A 23,295-nucleotide genomic window follows, 5' to 3' on the forward strand; every position below is an offset into this window, starting at 1 on the left:
GCAGGAGTGGCCAACCTGTGGCTCCAGAGCCGCATGCGGCTCTTCGGAAGTTAATATGCGGCTCCTTGCATAGGTGCTGACTCCAAGGTAGGAGCTACAGATGCTAGCTTCCCAATGTGCTGTGGGGTGCTCACTGCTCAACCCCCTGCTCTGCCCCAGGTCCTACCACCACTCCACCCCTTTCCCCAAGGCCCCTGCCCCTTCTCCTGAGCCTGCCATACTCTCGCTCCTCTCCACTCCCCACCAGAGCCTCCTGCACACTGCAAAACAATTGATTGAGGCGGGTGGGAGGTGTGGGGAGGGAGGGGGATGCGCTGATTGGCAGGCCTGCCAGTGGGCAGGAGGCACTGGAGGCTGGAGGGGGGTAGCAGAAGAGGGGCTGCTGACATATTACTGTGGCTCTTTGGCAATGTTCACTGGTAAATTCTGGCTCCTTCTCAGGCTCAGGTTGGCCACCCCTGCTCTAGTGAGACCGCAAGTAACCATATTTTAGATTCTAACTCCTTTATAAGTCCAAAGAAAATGGCCTAAGAGAGATTGAAAACAATTACTTTAAGCAATAGCTTTTAATATTCTAAACCTGTCCCTTTTGAACTGATCCAATCAAACTTACTAATCACACTCTTCAAAGTGTCTTAAAGATAAATACATCCTTGGAAGTATGATAAATATGTTAGGTATTAAGAATTGTAAGTAAATGTAATTAGAAATCTTGGGAATTTGCCTTGTTCTTGGATAGAACAGCTGAACCTCAACTTTAGTCTGTGATGATCACTTGCGAGAACGTATTGTATGTGTAGTACACACAACTGGTTTCATCTACATTTGTGTGGTCAACTGTTTGTTCTGGATGTTGGTTGGTAAAGAATAGCAAGTGTCCCGATCTGAGAAATACTGTTCAAGTTAAAATTTGACCTGCCAAGATCCCAGCGTTCAATTAATAAGCCAACGCTCTCTGGACTCAGTAAAAAAGGGTTATCCCATTTGATTCCATTATATATTGGTAAACCTAGTTTGTTAGAGTTCAGCTTTAAAATATAACTGGCACCATGCATGGCAAATTCACAAATTGATCCCCTTTCAATCTTACAACTCCCAGGTATACCTGAAGTCAATGGGAGCTGTGCTTTGAAAATATAAAGTGCTGTATAATGCTAAGTACTCTGAAATATCAGGTCCTAGGTGTCTCTAATTGAGTCCCCAGATTAGTGGGTATTTTTGAGCTTGATCTCTCTGTGCCTCTGTAAAATGAGGATAATACCACCTCCTCATCTAACAGGAGCACTGTGAACATAAATTCATTTATGTTTGTGAAATACTGATACTATAACAATAAGTGTAATAGAAAATGCCATTAGGAAATTAATAATTCTGTTTTCAGAGCAGGGTCTGAATAGTAAATAAGGCCTGGGGCCACACACTGAAAAATAAGTAGAAAACAAAATACGGAATTAATGAACACTGTTCATCTTGTGCACTGAATGAGGCAGCAGCAACCTTAATTCTGGCATCTCCTAATTTTTCAGTGTTTAATAATTTTCTCAGTAATATTCTTTTAATGTATTTTTGAATGTGTAATAAAAATATAAAGTGAATGTTTACATATTGATATTGTCATTAACCAAATGCATGAACTGAAAGGTCAAAACAATACTTATTCAAAATACCTTAAATGATCTTTCCCATGCTTTCTAGTGCTTAGGGTTTTTTATGGGTTATGTTCATGTTATGGTGTACATATAATTATAATAATCACTGTATATAATTATAATAATCAAATCTATAAAGTAATAGTATTGTGTGGGGCAGTTCCTTGATTACACAGATGTGAGCTGAAATTTATGTAACTCTCACAGGCATTGTCTACACTGTGGCATCATATAGGGTACATGTAGCCACATACCATAGTGAAAAGCAGGCTGCATCCAAACTGAAGAGTGTAGCTATATACAGCAGTGAAAGGCTCCAGCAGGGGGGAGCTGTTATCTATTAGTTCATGCACCTGGCCACTAGGTGGAGGCACTGACTCCAAAAAATCCGGGGCTCATTAGCCCTAAATTGGGTCACTAAGCTCACAACAAAATCGTGGAATAAGGGGATCTCCATTGGGGATTACAAGTGCCCGAGGAGGGAGCCACATTTAGATACTATTGCAGAGTTGTAGGCTTCTGTATCGTTTCATTTGCACAACTATGTGAGCAACACAGACCAAAGGAGAAATATAAAACTTTTCACGCCTCAATGATCATGAGACTTCTCCTGGTATGTCCTCCTCTAACCCATTCCCCTTCCCCCTGGTGTCTTCCCCTCTGCCTGATCCTCTTATTTTCCCTTCAACTCTCTCCCAGTGTCCCTAACCTTTAGCTCCTCTCTGTCTGTTGACACCACCTCTGTTCCTCTTCCCACTCTCTGGGTGCCTCCTTTCCCTTCCACCCTGCAACAGAAACTATAGTATGGGTTACAGTTAGGGCTGTCAATTAATCACAGTTAACTCACATGATTAACTCAAAAAATTAATTGTGATTAATTGGAGTTTTAATCACATTGTTAAACATCAGAATACCAATTGAAATTTATTAAATATTTGTGGACGTTTTTCTACATTTTCAAATATATTGATTTGAATTACAACACAGAATACCAAGTGTACACTGTTCTCTTTATATTATTATTTTTATTACAAATATTTGCACTGTGAAAATGATAAACAAAAGAAACAGTATTTTTTAATTCACCTCATACAAGTACTGTAGTGCAATCTCTTTGTCATGAAAGTACAACTTACAAATGTAGATTTTTTGTGTTACATAACTGCACTCAAAAACAAAACAATGTAAAACTTCAGAGCCTACAAGTATACTCAGTCCTATTTCTTGTTCAACCTCTCGCTAAAACAAACAAGTTTGTTTACATTTACAGGAGATAATGCTGGCCTGTTCTTATTTACAGTGTAACCAGAAAGTGAGAACAGGCATTTGCATGGCACTTTTGTAGCCAGCGTTGCAAGGTATTTACATGCCAGATATGCTAAACATTCATATGCCCCTTCATGCTTCAGCCACCATTCCAGAGGACATGCTTCCATGCGTTAATTAAATTTGTGACTGAACTCCTTGGGGGAGAATTGTAAGTCCCCTACTCTGCATTCTCCCATATATTTCATGTTATAGCAATCTCGGATGATGACCTAGCACATGTTCATTTTAAGAACACTTTCACTGCACATTTCACAAAACGCAAAGAAGGTACCAGTGTGAGATTTCTAAAGATAGCTACATCACTTGACCCAAGGTTTAAGAATCTGAAGTGCCTTCCAAAATCTGAGAGGGATGAGGTGTGGAGCATGCTTTCAGAAGTCTTAAAAGAGCAACACTCCGAAGCGGAAATTACAGAACCTGAACCACATAAAAGAAAAATCAACCTTCTTCTGTCATCTGACTCAGATGATGAAAATGAACATGTGTCGGTCCACACTGCTTTGGATTGTTATTGAGCAGAACCTGTCATCAGCATGGACACATGTCCTCTGGAATGGCAGTTGAAGTATGAAGGGACATATGAATCTTCAGCGCATCTGGCATGTAAATATCTTGTGACGCTGGCTACTACAGTGCCATGGGAACAACTGTTTTCACTTTCCAGTGACATTGTGAACAAGAAGAATGCAGCATTATCTCCTGAAAATGTAAACAAACTTGTTTAAGTGATTGGCTGAACAAGAAATAGGACCGAGTGGACTTGTAGGCTCTAAAAATTTACCTTATTTTGTTTTTGAATGCAGTTTTTTTGTACATAATTCTACATTTGTAAATTCAACTTTCATGAATTTACATTAGGTGAATTGAAAAATACTACTTTTGTTTTTTACAGTGCAAATATTTGTAATAAAAATAAATACAAAGTGAGCACTGTAAACTTTGTATTGTTATAATTGAAATGAATATATTTGAAAATGTAGAAAACATTCAAAAATATTTAAATAAATGGTATTCTATTATTGTTTAACAGTGTGATTAATCGTATGATTAATAACAATTATTTTTAATCATGCAATTAATCATAATTATTTTTGTTAATCGCTTGACAGCCCTAGTTACAATTACTTCCCACAACATCTTCCCTGCCTCTATGCACAACAAAGTTGGTGGTGATCAAGCGAGCCAACTGGACCTGTGGTTAGTCATGCCCAGATCCTCAAGTGTGGCAGAGCTCTGATCTGAACACCTGAGGGGGTGAGGGAAGGTTGCTGCATGCCACCTTTGTGTTCTGCTGAATCCCAGAGCTGCCAGGAGCACTTCAGCCTATAAGAAAACTTAGGGATGCTCTACTTTAGGCCAGTTTTTAATGGCCACCTAAAGGTTGTTACACCAGTGAGGATCACTGAAGAGCACCTCTACAGCTTCTTTGGGCTCCAAATGGGATGTAGTGTAGGCATACATTAGCCCAATGACATTTCAAGCAAAGCACTAGTCAGAATAATAATAGCTACAACATAGCACATTCACTCTACTTATTCTGTTGCACTTGATGAATGGCAATGATAGCAAGTAAACTATTCAGCATCTTACAGAAAGTGAAGCTAGACGTTCACTCAGGCTTTGATTTCCTTCCAGTCTTCTCAAATAATATCCAGTAAAGTGAGTTCATCCTCCCATTCTTCAGTAGAGTACATTTATCTGTTTTCAACTAAACTAACTTTATTTACCTGGTATTATAAATAAGAATTGAAATAATTATTTCATTACTTGCAACTTGTCATGCCTTGCATCTAATTACTCGACTATTTTAGATAATTACTCTTTATAGCAGTGATGGTGACCCACTGACCTGACTCACTCTGCTGCCGTTCCAAAGAGTTGCTCATTTCTTGTCCTTCACTTTCTATCAAGCTTTTCTTGGGGTCAGTGATATGAATGAAGAAACTGTGGTGATCCTTTACCACCTTCATTTTTACCAAAGTTGTCCCTGAAAACAATGAAATACAGCCATTTGTAAATGGCTTGCTTTTGTGCCTGCAGTTACAGATTGGTGATGCCAACAAGTCAAACAGAGAAATTAGTTAAGGTGCGCAAATTGCTTAGTAGGAGTAATAGGACAAAATTAAGAATAGGAAATTTTAGATTGAATATCAGAAAAATCTTCCTGACAGTCAGATCTATTAGGATGTGAAATAATCTTCCAAAGGAGGTTGTAGAAGCCCCATTTCTTGGGACATTTAAATCCAGATTGGAAAAATCCCTGGAGCATGTAATGTAGGGAACAACCATGCACTGGTTGCTAAAGGATGGACTAAATAGGACCTAGTTGGTCTCCAGTTTTAATTTTCAGATTCTCTGGTTATTCACCAATTGTTAAAATAAAACAACAAAATATCAACATTATGATAATATAGAAATACAGTGCAATTAGAAACTATGCTCCAAGGTGCCTAAGAAATCATTAATTTAATACAGAGATATGAAAAGAACTTTATTATAACTGAAAGTAGTCTTAGAATTTTGATACTGAAGAGCAATGATCTAATCAGTTCTACAAGCATAATAATTATAAAAAGTTCTCAAGTTAAGAGAACTTTTAAATGGTGTCCTATTTCATGAATATTGTTTTCAATTGCACGTGCACCCCATCCATCAATAATAAAATGGAATGAAATATAAAGAAAGGAAGACTCACCTTTTTCAAATTTTATCTTTTCTGCTTGGATCTGTCCTCCGTCAGTGGGGAAAAGATATTGACTGGTCCCTGAGACTTGAATGAGATCCTCCCCAACATTATAGCCAAGAAACTGGAAAAAGAAATGACAGACTATGTGTGGATTGGAAAGGCAGAAGGCATGAAGGAGGCAGATGGAAGACAAGCAAGATTGCTCTCTTCTGGTTATTTTTTTTTTTGTTCAGCCATTCAATGCTATTATACAGTGATTAACGTAGAATTGTTAGATATTGGCATAGGAAATAGTAGCTTATTTACACTGATACCACTTTCAAATGACTTTAACAAACTATGGGGAAAATTATTCTCTATTACACCAATACACAACCCTATTATTATTAATGGGGGTATCTGGTTACAAGGGAAAGCATAATTTGGCCCTATATGAACATATAAAATCACTGCTTCACTGATATGCAACCATCCCTGGGGTTAGAGAGTGGTAGATAAGTTGTTTGCTCACCATGTAATAGGGAGGAAGGAGAAATTCTGGCCAAGCACACTGAGAGAAACTATTACTCTGATGAAAATAGCCATAGGATCTTTAAGATCCAGATGAAGCGGACAGAACTTTGGTTTTCAAGGTCTTACCCAATATATCCATGAATACTAAATGGCATGGAGCTTGACTTATCCACAGTGGAAGGCCTAAATTTATTTAAAGGTATTTAAGCCTATGCCTACAGGAGCTCTAGACCTTTAATATCTGATACTTAGGGTATGTCTACACAGCATAGTAAGCTTGGGTCTGTATGACCTGCACCTATGGACTCAATGTTTCCAAGCTCACACTTCAGCATCCACACTGCCCTGGAAACCCAGGCCTCATGAATGTGCTGGGATGTCCATGTTGCACTATGCAGACCAAAGTCATAACTTCAGCTTTTTGGGGCTTATGCCATTGTATCCCAGGATTCCTAGCACCCTCGCCAGCTGTAGCTGCTCTAGGGCTGGTTCATAGTTGCTTATGGGAAAACTTATCTGTTCATCCCATGGGAGCTGTGTTTTGGGTGGTAAACCATTTTGTGTCTGCACACTCCCAGCAGATGAAGCCATCTACACTTCTCCTACTCCTTTGTCAGTCCTATTTTGGAAATGAGGCAGAGCATTTCCAAAATGCTGGTGGACATTTAAGCAGCAGTTTTTGACCTGCCAAAGGCACCTCTCAGAAGCATGTATTGACATGCCAGCCATGACCCAGCTGAGCTGTTCATGCCTGTTGCCTTAAGCTGAACATTTCACATATGTAGCCTGGCACTTCCAGAGCAGGACCACAAACAGACTGGTGGGATCACATTGTCATGGACACCTGGGATGACCAGCAGTGGCTACACAACTTTTGCATGAAGAAGCAGATGTTCCTAGAGTTTGTGTTCACTTGCCCCAATGTTCCACCATCATGACACCCAAATGAGGGATGCCATACCAACCCAGAAGTGGGTAACTATAGCCATCTAGAACCTGGTTACCCCAGACTGCTACAGGGTCCATGGCTAGCCAGTTTGAAGTTGGCAAATAAACTGTGGGGGTTGTGGCAGAGGTTTGTGAGGCCATCAGGAATGTGATGTACCCTAAGATGGTGGGCATTACAAATGTTCCTGAAATAATTGCTAGCTTTGAGGAAATGGGGTTTTCAAACTGTGCTGGGCCACTGAAGGGACTCATGTGCCTACAGTTTGCCTTCTGCAAAGAGCACGCATACTTAACTGCAAAGGGTATTATGCAGGTCCACCATTATGCAGGTCCTGGTCAACTGCAGGGGCAGATTCATGGACACTGGCAAGGTGTATGATGTCAGGGAGTTCCACAGATGAGGACTTTGCCTTCATGGAGAAGCTGGAACATTATTCCCACTGAATGACACTGTCCCTACTCTGTCAACTTCATGAAAAAACTCGCACAGATACAGACAGACATCATCTTCCTCTCCAAATGCAAACAGATGGACATCATACCGAAAGGACTGAAGGTAAAAAATCCATTACAATCTACATACCACACAGACTATGCTGACAGCTTGTGCCACAAACTCTCAAGGAAACTGCGGAACCACCTGATCAACATCCTCTACAGCAAACAGGGAAAGATTAAGAATGAGCTCTCAAAACTGGATACTCTCATAAAGAACCAACCTTCCACACAAACTTCCTCGTGGCTGGACTTTACAAAAACTAGACAAGCCATTTACAAAACACACTTTGATTCTCTACAAAAGAAAAAGGACACTAAGCTATCTAAACTACTATATGCCACAAGGGGCCACAACAATGGTTCCCGTAACCCACCCAGCAATATTGTTAATCTATCCAACTATACTCTTAGCCCAGCGGAAGAATCTGTCCTATCTCGGGGCCTCTCCTTTTGCCCCTCCACCCCCACGAACATGATACAGTTCTGTGGTGACCTAGAATCCTATTTTCGACGTCTCAGACTCAAGGAATATTTCCAACACACCTCTGACCAACATATTAACCCACAGAGACCTTCCTGCCAACACTACAAAAAGAAGGATTCTGGGTGGACTCCTCCTGAAGGTCGAAACAGCAGCCTGGATTTCTACATAGACTGCTTCCGCCGACGTGCACGAGCTGAAATTGTGGAAAAGCAGCATCGCTTATCCCATAACCTCAGCCATGCAGAACACAGTGCCATCCACAGCCTCAGAAACAACTCTGACATCATAATCAAAAAGGCTGACAAAGGAGGTGCTGTCGTCATCATGAATAGGTCGGAGTATGAACAAGAGGCTACTAGGCAGCTCTCCAACACCACTTTCTACAAGCCATTACCCTCTGATCCCACTGAGAGTTACCAAAAGAAACTACAGCATTTGCTCAAGAAACTCCCTGAAAAAGCACAAGAACAAATCCGCACAGATACACCCCTGGAGCCCCGACCTGGGGTATTCTATCTGCTACCCAAGATCCATAAACCTGGAAATCCTGGACGCCCCATCATCTCAGGCATTGGCACCCTGACAGCAGGATTGTCTGGCTATGTAGACTCCCTCCTCAGGCCCTTCGTTACCAGCACTCCCAGCTATCTTCGAGACACCACCGATTTCCTGAGGAAACTACAGTCCATTGGTGATCTTCCTAAAAACACCATCCTAGCCACTATGGATGTAGAAGCCCTCTACACCAACATTCCACACAAAGATGGACTACAAGCCGTCAGGAACAGTATCCCCGATACTGTCACGGCTAACCTGGTGGCAGAACTTTGTGACTTTGTCCTGACCCATAACTATTTCACATTTGGTGACAATGTATACCTTCAAATCAGCGGCACTGCGATGGGTACCCGCATGGCCCCACAGTATGCCAACATTTTTATGGCTGACTTAGAACAACGCTTCCTCAGCTCTCGTCCCCTAATGCCCCTACTCTACTTGCGCTACATTGATGACATCTTCATCATCTGGACCCATGGAAAAGAAGCTCTTGAGGAATTCCACCATGATTTCAACAATTTCCATCCCACCATCAACCTCAGCCTGGACCAGTCCACACAAGAGATCCACTTCCTGGACACTACAGTGCTAATAAGCGATGGTCACATAAACACCACCCTATATCGGAAACCTACTGACCGCTATTCCTACCTACATGCCTCTAGCTTTCATCCAGATCATACCACTCGATCCATTGTCTACAGCCAAGCGCTACGATATAACCGCATTTGCTCCAACCCCTCAGACAGAGACAAACACCTACAAGATCTCTATCATGCATTCCTACAACTACAATACCCACCTGCTGAAGTGAAGAAACAGATTGACAGAGCCAGAAGAGTACCCAGAAGTCACCTACTACAGGACAGGCCCAACAAAGAAAACAACAGAACGCCACTAGCCATCACCTTCAGCCCCCAACTAAAACCTCTCCAACGCATCATCAAGGATCTACAACCTATCCTGAAGGACGAGCCATCGCTCTCTCAGATCTTGGGAGACAGACCAGTCCTTGCTTACAGACAGCCCCCCAATCTGAAGCAAATACTCACCAGCAACCACACACCACACAACAGAACCACTAACCCAGGAACCTATCCTTGCAACAAAGCCCGTTGCCAACTCTGTCCACATATCTATTCAGGGGATACCATCATAGGGCCTAATCACATCAGCCACACTATCAGAGGCTCGTTCACCTGCGCATCTACCAATGTGATATATGCCATCATGTGCCAGCAATGCCCCTCTGCCATGTACATTGGCCAAACTGGACAGTCTCTACATAAAAGAATGAATGGACACAAATCAGACGTCAAGAATTATAACATTCAAAAACCAGTTGGAGAACACTTCAATCTCTCTGGTCACTCGATCACAGACCTAAGAGTGGCTATACTTCAACAAAAAAGCTTCAAAAACAGACTCCAACGAGAGACTGCTGAATTGGAATTAATTTGCAAACTGGATACAATTAATTTAGGCTTGAATAGAGACTGGGAATGGATGAGTCATTACACAAAGTAAAACTATTTCCCCATGGTATTTCTCCCTCCCACCCCACCCCCCACTGTTCCTCTGATATTCTTGTTAACTGCTGGAATTAGCCTACCTGCTTGTCACCATGAAAGGTTTTCCTCCTTCCCCCCCTGCTGTTGGTGATGGCTTATCTTAAGTGATCACTCTCCTTACAGTGTGTATGATAAACCCATTGTTTCATGTTCTCTGTGTGTGTGTATATAAATCTCTCCTCTGTTTTTTCCACCAAATGCATCCGATGAAGTGAGCTGTAGCTCACAAAAGCTTATGCTCTAATAAATTTGTTAGTCTCTAAGGTGCCACAAGTACTCCTTTTCTTTTTACTGTCCCTACTGTTATTCTAGGGAATGCTGCTTACCCTCTGTTGCCATGACTTATGAAACCTTATCCTGATTTCAGAGGACCTGGCAAAAGAAGTTTCAGCTACACACTCAGTAGCTGTAGTATGGTGGTGGAATATGCATTTGGCAGATTTTGTTGATGGTGCCTTCAAAACCATTTGGATGCCAGTGTCATCAGTGAAGTCCATATTACTGGGGCCTGCTGTGTTCTGCATAATGTCTGCAAGGACAAGGGGGAATCTTTTAGCCAGCAGTGAACTCAAGACACTGATGTGTTTCAAAATTGGTACACACAGCTATATAGTGCACCTGTCATGACTGGTGATGGATCCAGATGCGCCATGGAAATCAGACATGTTTTGTTTGCCTGCATAATAGGTTTGCACGGTCCCTTCCATGAGGGGGAATGAAATGATATTTGAAAAATGTTTATTATTAAATGCATTGAGAATGAGCATGTGATGACATTTATTAGTTTGTGCACTTTTAACATTACATATAATAAAACTTGTTACTGTAGCCTTGTGTTAAAATTCAACACTTTATTTTACACATCTATTTACATACCAGTATAAGAACCAGAAAGGCAGACCAGCCGCAATCAAAATGTACCATACAATAACCAAACTCATTGCCAAAACTGAAAGGTACATGTTACCAAATGACATGGACAGCTATTTCTGGGTATTCCCTGTCCCTCCATTCTCCTGGGCCTTTCTGGTGCATTTTACATGTGAGGGCTGCAACTGGACTGGAGTGGATGAATGCATAGGGTATAATGTCTGTTCCATGTGCTACTATTCATTGTCTGTGAGATGGTCCAGGCAACCACTGAACTGTTCCAAGGCTGCATAGTCTGCAGCACACGATACCATGGAGAAGATTCATGATGTATGGCTGGTGCAGGAGTTATAAGTGGCAGAGGAGCCTGCAATCTGGTAGCCATAAGCGCAAGTAATCGCTTGAACAGCTCCTCCTGCTACTCCTATCTTCCCCCCTCAACCTGGGATCATGCACCATTGAATCTCTCAACTAATCTCTCCTCGCGCTGTGCAGCATCATTCTTTCCACCCTTCTTGCATCCTTATTCTTCTGATACTTAGTCTAGTCCTTATGGAAATCTATCCATTGATTTATTTTATCTAGCATTTCATCAACTCATCTCAGACTCTCTTTCTCCTTGCCTGCAGAAGATGGGTTCACTTCCCCAGGCTCTTGTGTTTGTCCTGCAGTGGTGGAAGGGCCTTGAAAAGAAAATGGAATGTCACATTATTGGCTGCTTTAATTCAAGCTAAAAATTATACTTTTTATCAATGGGCTTTATTTTATTCACAGAAAAAAAATAGTCAGTTTGGATGTCTTTTGGAGCAACCCAGAAAGCCATTGCAAATCACAGTAAGATACACATACAAAATTAAGCTGAAATGATTTCTATAACCTCTTCATTTTTTTGGTGGTATGTCGGGGGGGGGGGGGCTTTATGAGGGGGTCTAATCACCAGCTATGGTTTTTCAATCTTTTCAGGCAGGGCAAGCTCTGGAGACCATTGATATTTGGGAGATCCCTCAGTGGAAGCGTGAACTTCTGTCCCAGGCCAGCGGAAGACAGCCATCTGTCTATGCTAAGGAGTTACTTATGCATCTAGTGACTGACCAGCACATTTTGGAATGGAGGGGGCTCATGAGTAGTGTGACCAGATGTCCTGATTTTATAGGGACAGTCCTGATATTTGGGGCTTTTTCTTATATAGGCACCTATTACCCCCCACCTCCCATCCCGATTTTTCACACTTGCTATCTGGTTACCCTACTCATGAGTTACAGAAATGGCCCTAATAATATGCCTTGATCCAGAACATAACCAGTCACCTGGAGCTCCACCTTTGTGAGAAGTTTGCTTTCATCACCAGCCATCAATCAGTGAAAATTTGTGGTAAAATCAACAAGATGCTGAATTAGCATGGAGACCCAGTATAGCCTCCTTACAAGCACCATGCATCCATGCACATGTCTGACTGAATGCCAGCCAAGGGGACTCCTCTAACACAGACAGACAGCCACCTTCTGCTGTAATTTGGGCTCATATATTTAAGCCAGCTATAACAGCCAGGCTTTCTGGGATTCAGTTTACAGGCAGTCTGGGACAGTGTGGCTGTGGCTGATTTATAAGGTGCACTGTATTAGATCAGAGAGGTATGTGAGGCTGTTAATTGTGAAGCTCCCAACCCATACTTATAACTATCATTGAGCAAGTAGTAAAAATTTCATGATAACTGCTTGTTTAACATTTTTCCTCATTTTGTGGTGTGCATTTTGAAGTCCATGTGGTGTTGGTGGAAAGAGGGGCAAACACTACAGAAATGATGTGGGTTCCACCTTAAATGGAAGCACACCAAAATCTTGGCTTGCATTAATAACTTAATAGGGCCATAAGCTAGAAATCCCTTCCATCCATCCATTAGTAACAACAAACATAGGGCAGAAACTTACCAGGCTCTGCATTTGCTCTGATGCCAGTTCTGGAGCAGGTTGCTACTCAGGGCCGTCCCCAAACAGCTTCTCCAAGTACAGACCCAGGATGTGCTGTAGCTGATCCAGCAGTATGAACTCTTTGGTTACCAGCCTCAACATGAGCGTAACTTCTTGCCCTTCACCTGATGGCTGGCTTTCCTCTAGCGATGACTGTGACGGGGGGGGGGGGTAATGAAGGTGCCATCCCTGCTCAGCAGATTGTCTTGCACCACAGTGGCCTCAGTGTAAAAGAGGCAGGAAGACCATGAGTTCCCAGAGGTGCTGTTAGAATCTTTGACCTTGAGGTAGTCTGTCTTCAGCTGCTTGATTTGCTTTCTGCATTTTTTAGCTGTGTGATCGAGACCCAACACTGTCAGCTGCTTGGATGTAGCTTTCTAGACATCTCCTGTGTTCTTGCTGAAATTGAATGTCTTGCTCGGCTTGGATCAGAGGCTACCAGAATCCATCTGTGTTCCTCTGGACAGCTAGAAGCACCTGATGCAGGACTTCTTCTTAGTGCTGGTCATAGTTAATTTATATGAGGGTTAACTGTATTTCCAGCTAAGCATTCCACATGGAAGTGAAGGGTTAAATGCTGAGCAGTTGCATTTGAACCAGGAGTTTGCTTTGAGCTCCTTGGAAGTGAGTGAGAAGTTTTAGGATGGAAGAGTTGGGCAACACAGCCCTTGAAGATTGTGGGCTAGAGTTGGAGGACTCTCCAGACCTGAGTCTGGTGACCTGGCTTGAATTGTGTCCAAACTGCAAAATACCTGACCCACGTCATAGTGGGCTCTGACCCACCACTCTTGCAGAGACCATGGGCCTGAGTCCAGAGGGATTCCTGGCCCAAATCAGACTGATTTCTGTGTGGATGGAAGTGCTGCTTGGGCTTAAACCTGAGTCAGGGTTAGCGTACTGTATAGACATACTCTTAGAGTGTTAAGCCATTCCATTCAGATGCTCAGCCATAAATTGCCAAGAATTAGAATAGTGGTCTCCAGCAAATTCAGACTGCGATATTATATTTCTCTGAAGTACTGTTCTGTGGCTCTGCAGTTCCATTACTCAGGTGGTAACATAAATAGAATTGTCACCCTCCAAGAATCGAGGGGATAAAATTCTGCAGGCAGAAGCAGTACACGGGGGCTTTAAACTGTCGAGAATTAACTGGTGGAGAATTCCCTATTTGCAAGAGAACTCTCTGCCAGTGTATGCAGCAGGAGGATATGTGTAAGGAATTCTGAGGACAGGTCAACATTGAGACCGGTAGGAAAAGAGACATAGTGAAACTCCTCTATGCCCTATCCTGCACTGTGGAGTAAGTGCTGTAAGTTAGGGCTACAGCCCAAAATTGTGAGATGTCCAGGCAGCCCTGAATCAGGGAGCTGCAATGGGCTCTCTGGGGGTCCCTTTTCACAACTCTGTCACATCAAGGCCTAGATCTTTGAAGGGGGAATCCTTCCAATACTCATGTTCATTTCACATGTACAAAAAATCCAAGAAATACAAGAAAAAAGAACAGTTCAGTTGTAAAAAGATGAGATGCCTAAACAGTACAAAGAACTCTGTCAGAAAGGGGTCAGCTGTTTAAATGATGGAGTTAAACAAGACACAATTAGGGTTAACTTGTCCCTGATTCCAGTTTCACACTTGGATGATAGCTCTAATGGAGTCTTGACAGTTTAAACACCTAACCCTTTTCTAATATGATGCTGTACTGTGATTTCTCACCTCATAAACTTTCTCAGAGGGTGGTGCTGGGGTACTATGCTCCTCAAGTTCAGGGGGTTTTGCTGTCTCATCTTTAGACTTCTCCTTGGAAGATTTCGTCTTGGACCCCTTGCTGTCATCAGGCACTGGTATCTCCTTGTTGTGTTCTTTATTTTTACCACCTGATTTTTCTTTCTTCTCTGCTTTCTTTTCTTCCCTTTGTCGTTCTTCCTCTAGTAGTCGATCATGCTCTTCCTTCCAAGCCTATTACAAAAAGTTAAGAATTTAGGTAACTATGGTGTTGTTTTTATCAAAAGATGCTTACTGTCCTATAAAAAACTCTTTTTGCAACTTTAATTTAGCCTCCTGAAATGGCTATGAATTCTGATACAGAGTAAAATTTTGAAAAACACCTAAGTAACTTGAAAGCCAATGGGATTCTTCAGAATATTTTGCATTTTTATAGCACTTTATATGTTCAAAGCACAACTCTCAAATTCAGCTGCAGTTGTGAGTGCTCATAACTTCTGCAAATTATGCACCGGGTTGCTCAAGTTGGGCACCAAGAAAATGAGTTAACTAGTTAATGTTTGTACATCATATGACACTGCATTGATGGTCATCTTGCAGATAGTACATGACTTCAGGAAACTCAAAAGCATGCTGAAGAAGAATAATGTCCAAGCGATCTTGTCTGAGATCCTTTGTGTCTCATGAGAAAAGGAAGGCAGAAGGCAGAAGATTCTGGAAGTGAAATCCTGGCTAGGTGAGTAGTATAGGGTTTTGGTTTTGAACATTGGTCAGCCTTCTGTGGGAAGAGGGACCTGTATATTTTGGATGGCCTCCACCTCAGTAGAAGAGGGTTGATCTCCTCAGGGGCAGGCTGGCTAGAGTAGTCAGAAGAACATTAAATTAACAACAAAAGGGGAGGATAAAAGGAGAGAAGATATAAGTGTTAAGTTAGCACAAAATCAGGACGGTGGGAACAAAATTAATCAAGGAACCCAAAGAAATGTAGAGAAGAAATTCTTCAGTTGCCTATACATGAATGGTAGGAGTCAAAAATACGAGGAATTGGAATCCTCATTTATGAGCATAAATTTGATTTAGTTGGTATTAATGAAATCTGTTGGGATGTCTCCCATGATTGGAAAGTTAAGATCAATAGTAATAACCTATTTAAGAAGGAGCAAGTGTGCAAAAGGGAACAGGAAGTGGCACTGTGTCGAAAATAGAGTCAGAGTCATTGATCACTCAGAAGAAAATGGTCTTGAATGCTTATGAATCAACGTGCTAACATATAAAGCACAAAATGGGGTATTAGTTGGTGTCTGCTTTGAACCACCAAATCATACTAGGAAACAGAATGGTCGGCTCCTTACGCACCTATCTATAATGTGTAGGAAAAAATGCTGCATGATCATGGGAGATTGAATCTATGTGACAATGTGCTAGAGGTTTCATCCTTCAAAAACATCCTTGGAATTTCTAAATAGTATAGATGACAATTTCCTTACTCAAAAAGTGTTGAATTTAACAAGGGAGAATTCTATATTAGACCTTGTCCTAACAAATAAAGAGGAACTAATCAAAGAACTAAAAATTAATGGTAACTGAGGTACAAGTTTTCATGACTTTATTACATTTATAATGTGCAAACAGAATAAAGTCCAGACCAATAATGTATATACTCAGTGCTTTAAAAAGGCCAGTTTCACAAAGCTGAAAACAATTATGAGCCAAAACAGCTAGGAGGAAGATTTTAATCAGAAAAAATGTGAGTGGTAATTCAGAATTGTTTAAGAACATTTTACTAGGTGCCCAAAAAGCCACAATCCCATAATTGAAGAAGATGTCTGTACTCATTAAAAAAGCCAACCTGGTTTAGAAGCAAAATGAAGGCAGCTGTAAAAAAAAATTAAAAATAACATAACAAATGGAAGAAAAGAGAAGCAGATAGTAATGAATATAAATCAGAAGCTAGGAATTGTAGAAAATTGAGAAGGGAAGCAAAGGGACATAGGAAATTCATGGAATACAGAATTAAGGACTATAAAAATGAGTTTGTTAAGTACTTTAGGAACAAAAAGAATCCTAAAAATGGTATTCGTTCAACACTAGATAGAAATGATAGACTTCGATCCCAGGCAAGATAATGGAGTGGCTGATACAGGACTTAATTAATAAAGAATTAAAGGAGAGTAATATAATTAATGCAAGTTAACATAGGTTGATAGCTTGTTTTGATGAGATTACAGGTTTGGTTGATAAAGGTAAAAGTGTTGATGTAATATATTTAGAATTATGTAAGGTATTTGATTGGTACTGTACCACATTTTGATTTAAAAATCCTAGAATGATACAAAATTAACATAGCACACATCCGATGGATTAAAAACTGGCTAAATGATAGGTCTCAAAACGTAACTGTAAATGGGGAATCATCATCAAACGGGTGTGCTTCGAGTGGGGTTCTGCAAGGATTGATCCTTGGCCCTACACTATTTAACACTGCTATTTAACACTGGAAGAAAACATAAGATCATCAGTGATAAAATTTGCAGATGACACAAAATTGGGGGAGTGGTAGATAATGAAGAGTATAGGTCACTGACACAGAGCAATATGAATTGCTTGGTAAACTGGGCGTGAACAAACAATGTACATATTAATTGGCTAAATGTAAATGTATGTAACAAAGAATGTAGGCCATATCTTGAGAAACAGTGACTCTGAAAAAGATTTGGGGGTCATGATGGATAATCAGCTGAACATGAGTTCCAAATGTGATACTGTGGCAAAATGGGCTAATGCAAGTCTTAAATGCGTAGACAGGAGAATCTTGAATAAGAGTAAAGAGGTTATTCTGCCTTTGTATTTGACACTGGTATGACCGCTGCTGGAATACTGTGTTTGTAGGGCAGTCTATCCCATCCTCACAGCCAGAGAGGGCCCCCTTACACATGACCCAATCCCCTCCGCCTACTGGGCCAGGGTCTTCTCACCCACCCTGATCCTTCCTGCCATCTGAGCCAAGGCCCCCTCACACAACCCAATCCACCAACTGGGGAAGGATTATTTGACTTTTGTTTTTCTTGTCTCACCTTGAGGGAGCCTTCTCTGACAAAAGTATTTTTTTCTGGAAGTTCCGGTGTGACCTCTGCTTTACTGTCCAGTCTTGATGTACTGCCTTTGAGAAATGAGAGGGGAACAATAAATATGTTGCCAAAATAAAATAAAATAAGTCTGGCTCAGTGCAAAGGCCAGGATGGATTCCCTGTTTAAAATCCTTGTTTCTCTGGTCAGAAGGACAGATACACTGGTGTTTCACAATTATGATTTAATTGTATTACAATTCAATGGCAAAACCCTATGCTAACGCAGAGTTAAGGTTGTTTGGTGGTGTGTTGTTCCATTGCAGAATGGTGAGTTCAACAAAATTCAAACTTTTGAGGGTTGGGAATCAGTTTTCTGGGATAAATATGGAAAGATACCAACTTTTTGCTTTCTTAGGAGATGCAGTTTTTTTGCTAGTGGAGGCAGAAGGTTTATCTTCAGGAGGTCTCTCTGTCATGGCTTTAGCTAGTTTAAGGGTCTCCAGTTCCTTAGCCATTTTTTCTTCCTGATATTTGGTTTCTTCCTTTGTCACCCAGTCTTCAATTGAGTTGGCCACCAGCTCCAGATAGTTTCTGAAAAGAAACATATGACTGCTTTTGACAGTGAAAATACTGTATTAAACGATATGATATTGGATCAAACAATATCTTTTTCATTCTACCTTTCACTAGAGACAGTCTTGGTTTTTTAGCTGCTATCTGAACACTTTACCATAATCTTTAAGAGTTGGGTAGAGTTTACCAGGTTTTTTTTTTCTATATGGGAATTTTTATCTTTGTCTTTTTAATCTTTGCTCACTACATTTTATGTTTAACTTTTGAGTTCTCTTTTCTGCAAAGGCATCATTTGCCAAAAAAAAAAAAATCCAGTTAGCCATAAATCACCATTGATTAATTCAACTTAACAAGGGTCAGTAAGAAGAGTCAAAATCTTGATTCTCCCCTCTTACTGGTTTACAGCCACTGTAATTCCATTGACTTCACTAGAGTTACTCCTGATTTATACTGCCCCTTAGCATTTATGTTCACTTAACCACCCTCTGCATATCTGAAGCACCAAATTCTAATCAAACTTACATAGACACATAAAAGATGGAACTAAATTGCTGTAAGATAAATGGAAAATTTACAAAGCACAACTCATCCTGAGGATGGTGGCACAGTCTTGCTGACTTGTTGGATCATGTAAGGCAGGTTTGAAATAAGATCACTCATTATACAAAACCTCTCAAGAAAGGTGTCCAATCTTGTCCCTATACATTCTATCAATTTAGTAAGGGTGAGAGTAGATTTGTCTCAACTGAGCTTGAAGCCAAGTCAGGAAAACAGCTGGAAAACCATGTGAACATCTCTGGTGACTTATTGTGATGCATGCCCCCAAATCAACACATGTGGACAAGTGAAGGCCTTGTCTCTTCAGATGAACTGCTACCATTGAGAGTCATTTGGTAAACACCTTTGGAGTGTTTGAGAGACCAAATGGTAGGACTTTGAATTGATACTGAAGGCCATTGACCATGAAATGTAGATATTTCCTGTGGTGGGATAGATTGACAGGTGCAAGCATCCTGCAAATCAAATGTTGTGAATGACTTCATGGGCTCTAGAAAAAGGATTATTGACTAAGGAATCAAATTTGAAGTGATGAATGAATTTGTTGAGATTTGTTTGAGATCTAATATAAGATGCCAACCCCCTTTCTTCTTCAGAATGAGGAAGCAGTGGCAATAGAACACCTTGTTGCAGAATGCTGGAGGCAGCATCTTTATTACACCCCATTGAAGAAGAGTCTGTCTCCATACAAGGCAGGCTCCCATTCAAAGAGTTCATGAAAAGGGACTGGGTAGGGTGTGTGGAGTTGGCCTAGATTGCAATTGTAGTGAATATTGTTACTGGCTATTCTAAGGTTTCAGAGTAGCAGCCGTGTTAGTCTGTATCCGCAAAAAGAAAAGGAGTACTTATGGCACCTTAGAGACGAACAAATTTATTTGAGCATAAGCTTTCGTGAGCTACAGCTCCCTTCATCAGATGCATCCGATGAAGGGAGCTGTAGCTCACGAAAGCTTATGCTCAAATAAATTTGTTTGTCTCTAAGGTGCCGCAAGTATTCCTTTTCTTTTTGTGGATATTCTAAGACACACTGGTTGGTAGTAATTGCAATCCATGAATCCGCAGAAAAAGGAAGGAGGTTGTCAAATGGAGGGGAGAAGGGGTACAGATCTTCACAAACTGGTCCAAGACTCTCGACTGCAGCATCAAACCTGCAACCTTTGCCCAATGATGAATATGCAGTAACAATAAATGAAGGAAGGCCATTTTTCTTTTGGAAATATGGTCTTTTCTTGTAAAATTCAGGAACATGAATACAAGGATGATGGAGGCCCTTCACTCAAGAAGGACTGAGGTCTACTTCGCTTCCTTTACGGAACGGGGTATGTAGGCCCAGAAACTGAAGTGTTGCCCTGGAGTCTTTTAAAAGAATAAAGCATCTCATAAATCTTTGAATTTAAAAAACACAACCCTCAAAAGGAAGGCCCTCAGTTATGGCCTGGTCTTCTTCTGGAATGTCTGATGACTGTAGTCATGATGTTCTGTGCACAGTGACTGCAGTAGCCATTGATCCTGACACAGTGTCAGAAACATCCAAAAAGGACTGTTATACAGTTTTCACCACCAACTGGCCCTCCAAAGCCTGCTGCTTAGATTTTTCATGATCCACCACTACAAAAAAGACCCAGCGATGTGTTTGGTAAAAAAAATGGTAAAAAAAGTACTCATACCCTATAGCAGAAAATTGTTATCTCCAATCTGCTCTTGTTGATGTAACAGAAATGGATGCAGGGGTTTGCCACAAATCCTTGACTGGTTCAGGCATACCCTAATTTATAGGAATGGTCAAGTGACCATGAGAGACCAGATGCAGAATATCAAAGAACTTGTCTGACTTTTCCTGGATGAGTTCTAGAGATATCTCCAGAGAATCCACCAGTCTTTTAAGAAGGTCCTAAAATCCTTGAAGTCATCAACTGTGGAAGAAGCAGGTGGTGCCACAGCTTTATCAGGTTATGAAGAATGTGATACAGTATGGCCAGAAGGCAGCAGGAGAGTGATAGAGGAGAGATATGTAAGTCCCAGGATGAGGAGAAGCCTTATTCCCTGTAGAGGGAAGAAAGGTTTCTATAGATTAATTAAAAGCACCTGAAGCCAATTAGAGCACCTGAAGCTAGTCACCTGAAAAAAACTGCCTGCTTCAGTCAGCCAGGGGAAGGAGTTGGAGCAGAGTGGTTTGGAGTTGGAGCAGAGAGCAGTTTGGAGGAGTTGAAGTAGAGGAGAGTTTGGAGAAGTGCCATGGCTGGCTAGAAGACCAGGACCCTAGGTAAAGAGACACCCGGCTTGTGTAGAGAGGGAGGGCAGGAAGCCCCACAAGCTGAAGAGCAGGAGAGGGAAGTAGCCCAGGGGAAGGAAGCACTAGTTCAAGTGGGCCCGGAGTAGAGGGTGGGCCCGGGTCCCTCCCTCTCCACTACCCTTCTCTGGGTTACTAGTGGGACAGTAAAAACTCTAGTTCAGGGGCAGGAAACTGTGCTCTGAATCCCCCCCCAAGAAGATGAAGTGCGGGATCCATCATAATCGTACCAGCAATTTGCCACAAGAAGAAATAGTCAAAGGGATAGGTTGCCCCCCATACTCCTTCACAAGATCTCCCTCCTCAGTATGAGGTTCTTGCTCAAATTCCTGATGGAGCACTTTGTTTGAGGACTGCGCTATCTTAGATGATGCCTTAGAAGGAGGTGACCTACTTCTAGATTTGGATCTAGATGAATAAGGAGCAGAAAAATGAGGCTGAGGATTAAAAATAGACCAATAGAGCAAAGATTGCATCCCATAAGGAAAAGGCACATGATGTCACAGTGGTGGAAACCAAGATGCTTGCGACCTCTCAAAAGCATGTGACCTGTGATGAAGAGGACTCCTTCCAAGGTCTCTTATAAGAGCCACTCCATGAGAGTGGGAGAAAATCTAAGAGAACTGTCATGAGAAGGTGAAACTGCAGATGAGGAGAACTCTTCTAGAGGTGGTGTAGATCTCTCAGGGATTGCAACAGTCTCTGAGATATCAATACTGGTACTGTAGAGGATGATTGCAGAGAGATTTTAATTACTGACACCTTTGGTTCTGGTACTGGAAGGGACTTGGATACCACAGACAGTAGAGAAATGTCCAAGAGAGGATATTCTGGTTCTGGAGTGACCATTATGTCTGTGGGTGTTGAAAAGGTAGTCTGAGCTGAAGTAGGAAGCGGTTCTAAGGAAGACAGTATCATGCGGATGTCTCAGTAGATGTAATATTCCTATCAGGACACTTTACTGGAGATTTTGTGACAGATGGTACCAGTACCCTCAGTACTGAGGTAGAGGCATCAGTCAGAGAGGATTGAAAATATGATATTGAAGCTGAAGAACATAATTCCACAATCCCTGAAGACTTATACACCAATCAGATTTTGCAGGCTTGGAGAAATCAGAAGAATGAAAATCAAAAGAATTAGATCTCTTATTCAGTGGTACATGGGACAGTGACTTGTGCCAAGTGCCAGCCGAAGATCTCTGCTCCTTTCTGCCATGGGCAGCAGGATCCACTGATTGATCTGAAGAGAAGGTTCAGTGTGTTTCTGAGAAGCACGAGGTCTCTTAGACCCTGTTGACCTCTTAGCTCCTGGAAGAGTATCTCTGGTAGCTGAAGCACTGACAGAAACTCGTTTTGAAGCAGCAGCAGCAGACTGCCTTCAAAGAGAGAACTCAGAGTCAGAGACATACTTCACTTGTCTTTCCATTAAAAATAATTTCTGATGGGCATCAAGAGCTTTTTGTATGCACTTAGAGAAAGGTTTGCAAAATGAATGTTTGCTGTGGATCTATGATTCCACTTGACAAAAAAGGCATGCATTAGTCTATTGTTTGCAGGCATAGCTACCTCACAGGCAGAACAGATTTTAAAGCCTGGAAACAACATCTCATCCATCAGATATGATTCAGTACCAAGTGGAAACTCAAAACAAATAAAAAGTCTCTCTCTCTTTTTCGTCAATGGGCTTGTATGAAACTTAGTTATGAAGAATTACAAAAAAAAAAAAAGAGATCAAACTCATTACGAACCTCTAAACCTAATGTAACAGGCTATGGGGAAGCAGATAGACACTGTATCTCTCCAACAGCTGCCATGGGTGGTAGGAAAGAACTGAGTAGCGTTAGGGCCTTCTCCATCCTTTATGCCTCAAGAGAGGGAGCCTGAGAGTGTGCAGGATGCATATGCAGCCTTAACAGATAGTACTGGCTAAAAGATTCTGAGTTCATGCACATGGGGTGCACACACCTACAACAGGATCTGTGCGGAGAAATGTTTGAAGAACACTCATT

General features: G+C 41.4%; 1 protein-coding gene across 1 annotated transcript in view; it reads right to left on the reverse strand.

The window, feature by feature from the left end:
• SPAG17 (sperm associated antigen 17) overlaps window positions 1-23,295 on the reverse strand; it is a 289,645-nt gene that overhangs the window by 100,650 nt on the left and 165,700 nt on the right. The window contains 5 exon segments of the mRNA XM_043512980.1: window positions 4,828-4,965; window positions 5,674-5,785; window positions 14,787-15,029; window positions 17,870-17,955; window positions 18,264-18,454. Coding sequence (XP_043368915.1) covers window positions 4,828-4,965; window positions 5,674-5,785; window positions 14,787-15,029; window positions 17,870-17,955; window positions 18,264-18,454 — 770 coding nt within the window.

This window comes from Dermochelys coriacea, chromosome 1, assembly GCF_009764565.3.
Source record: "Dermochelys coriacea isolate rDerCor1 chromosome 1, rDerCor1.pri.v4, whole genome shotgun sequence".
NCBI lineage: Eukaryota > Metazoa > Chordata > Testudines > Dermochelyidae > Dermochelys > Dermochelys coriacea.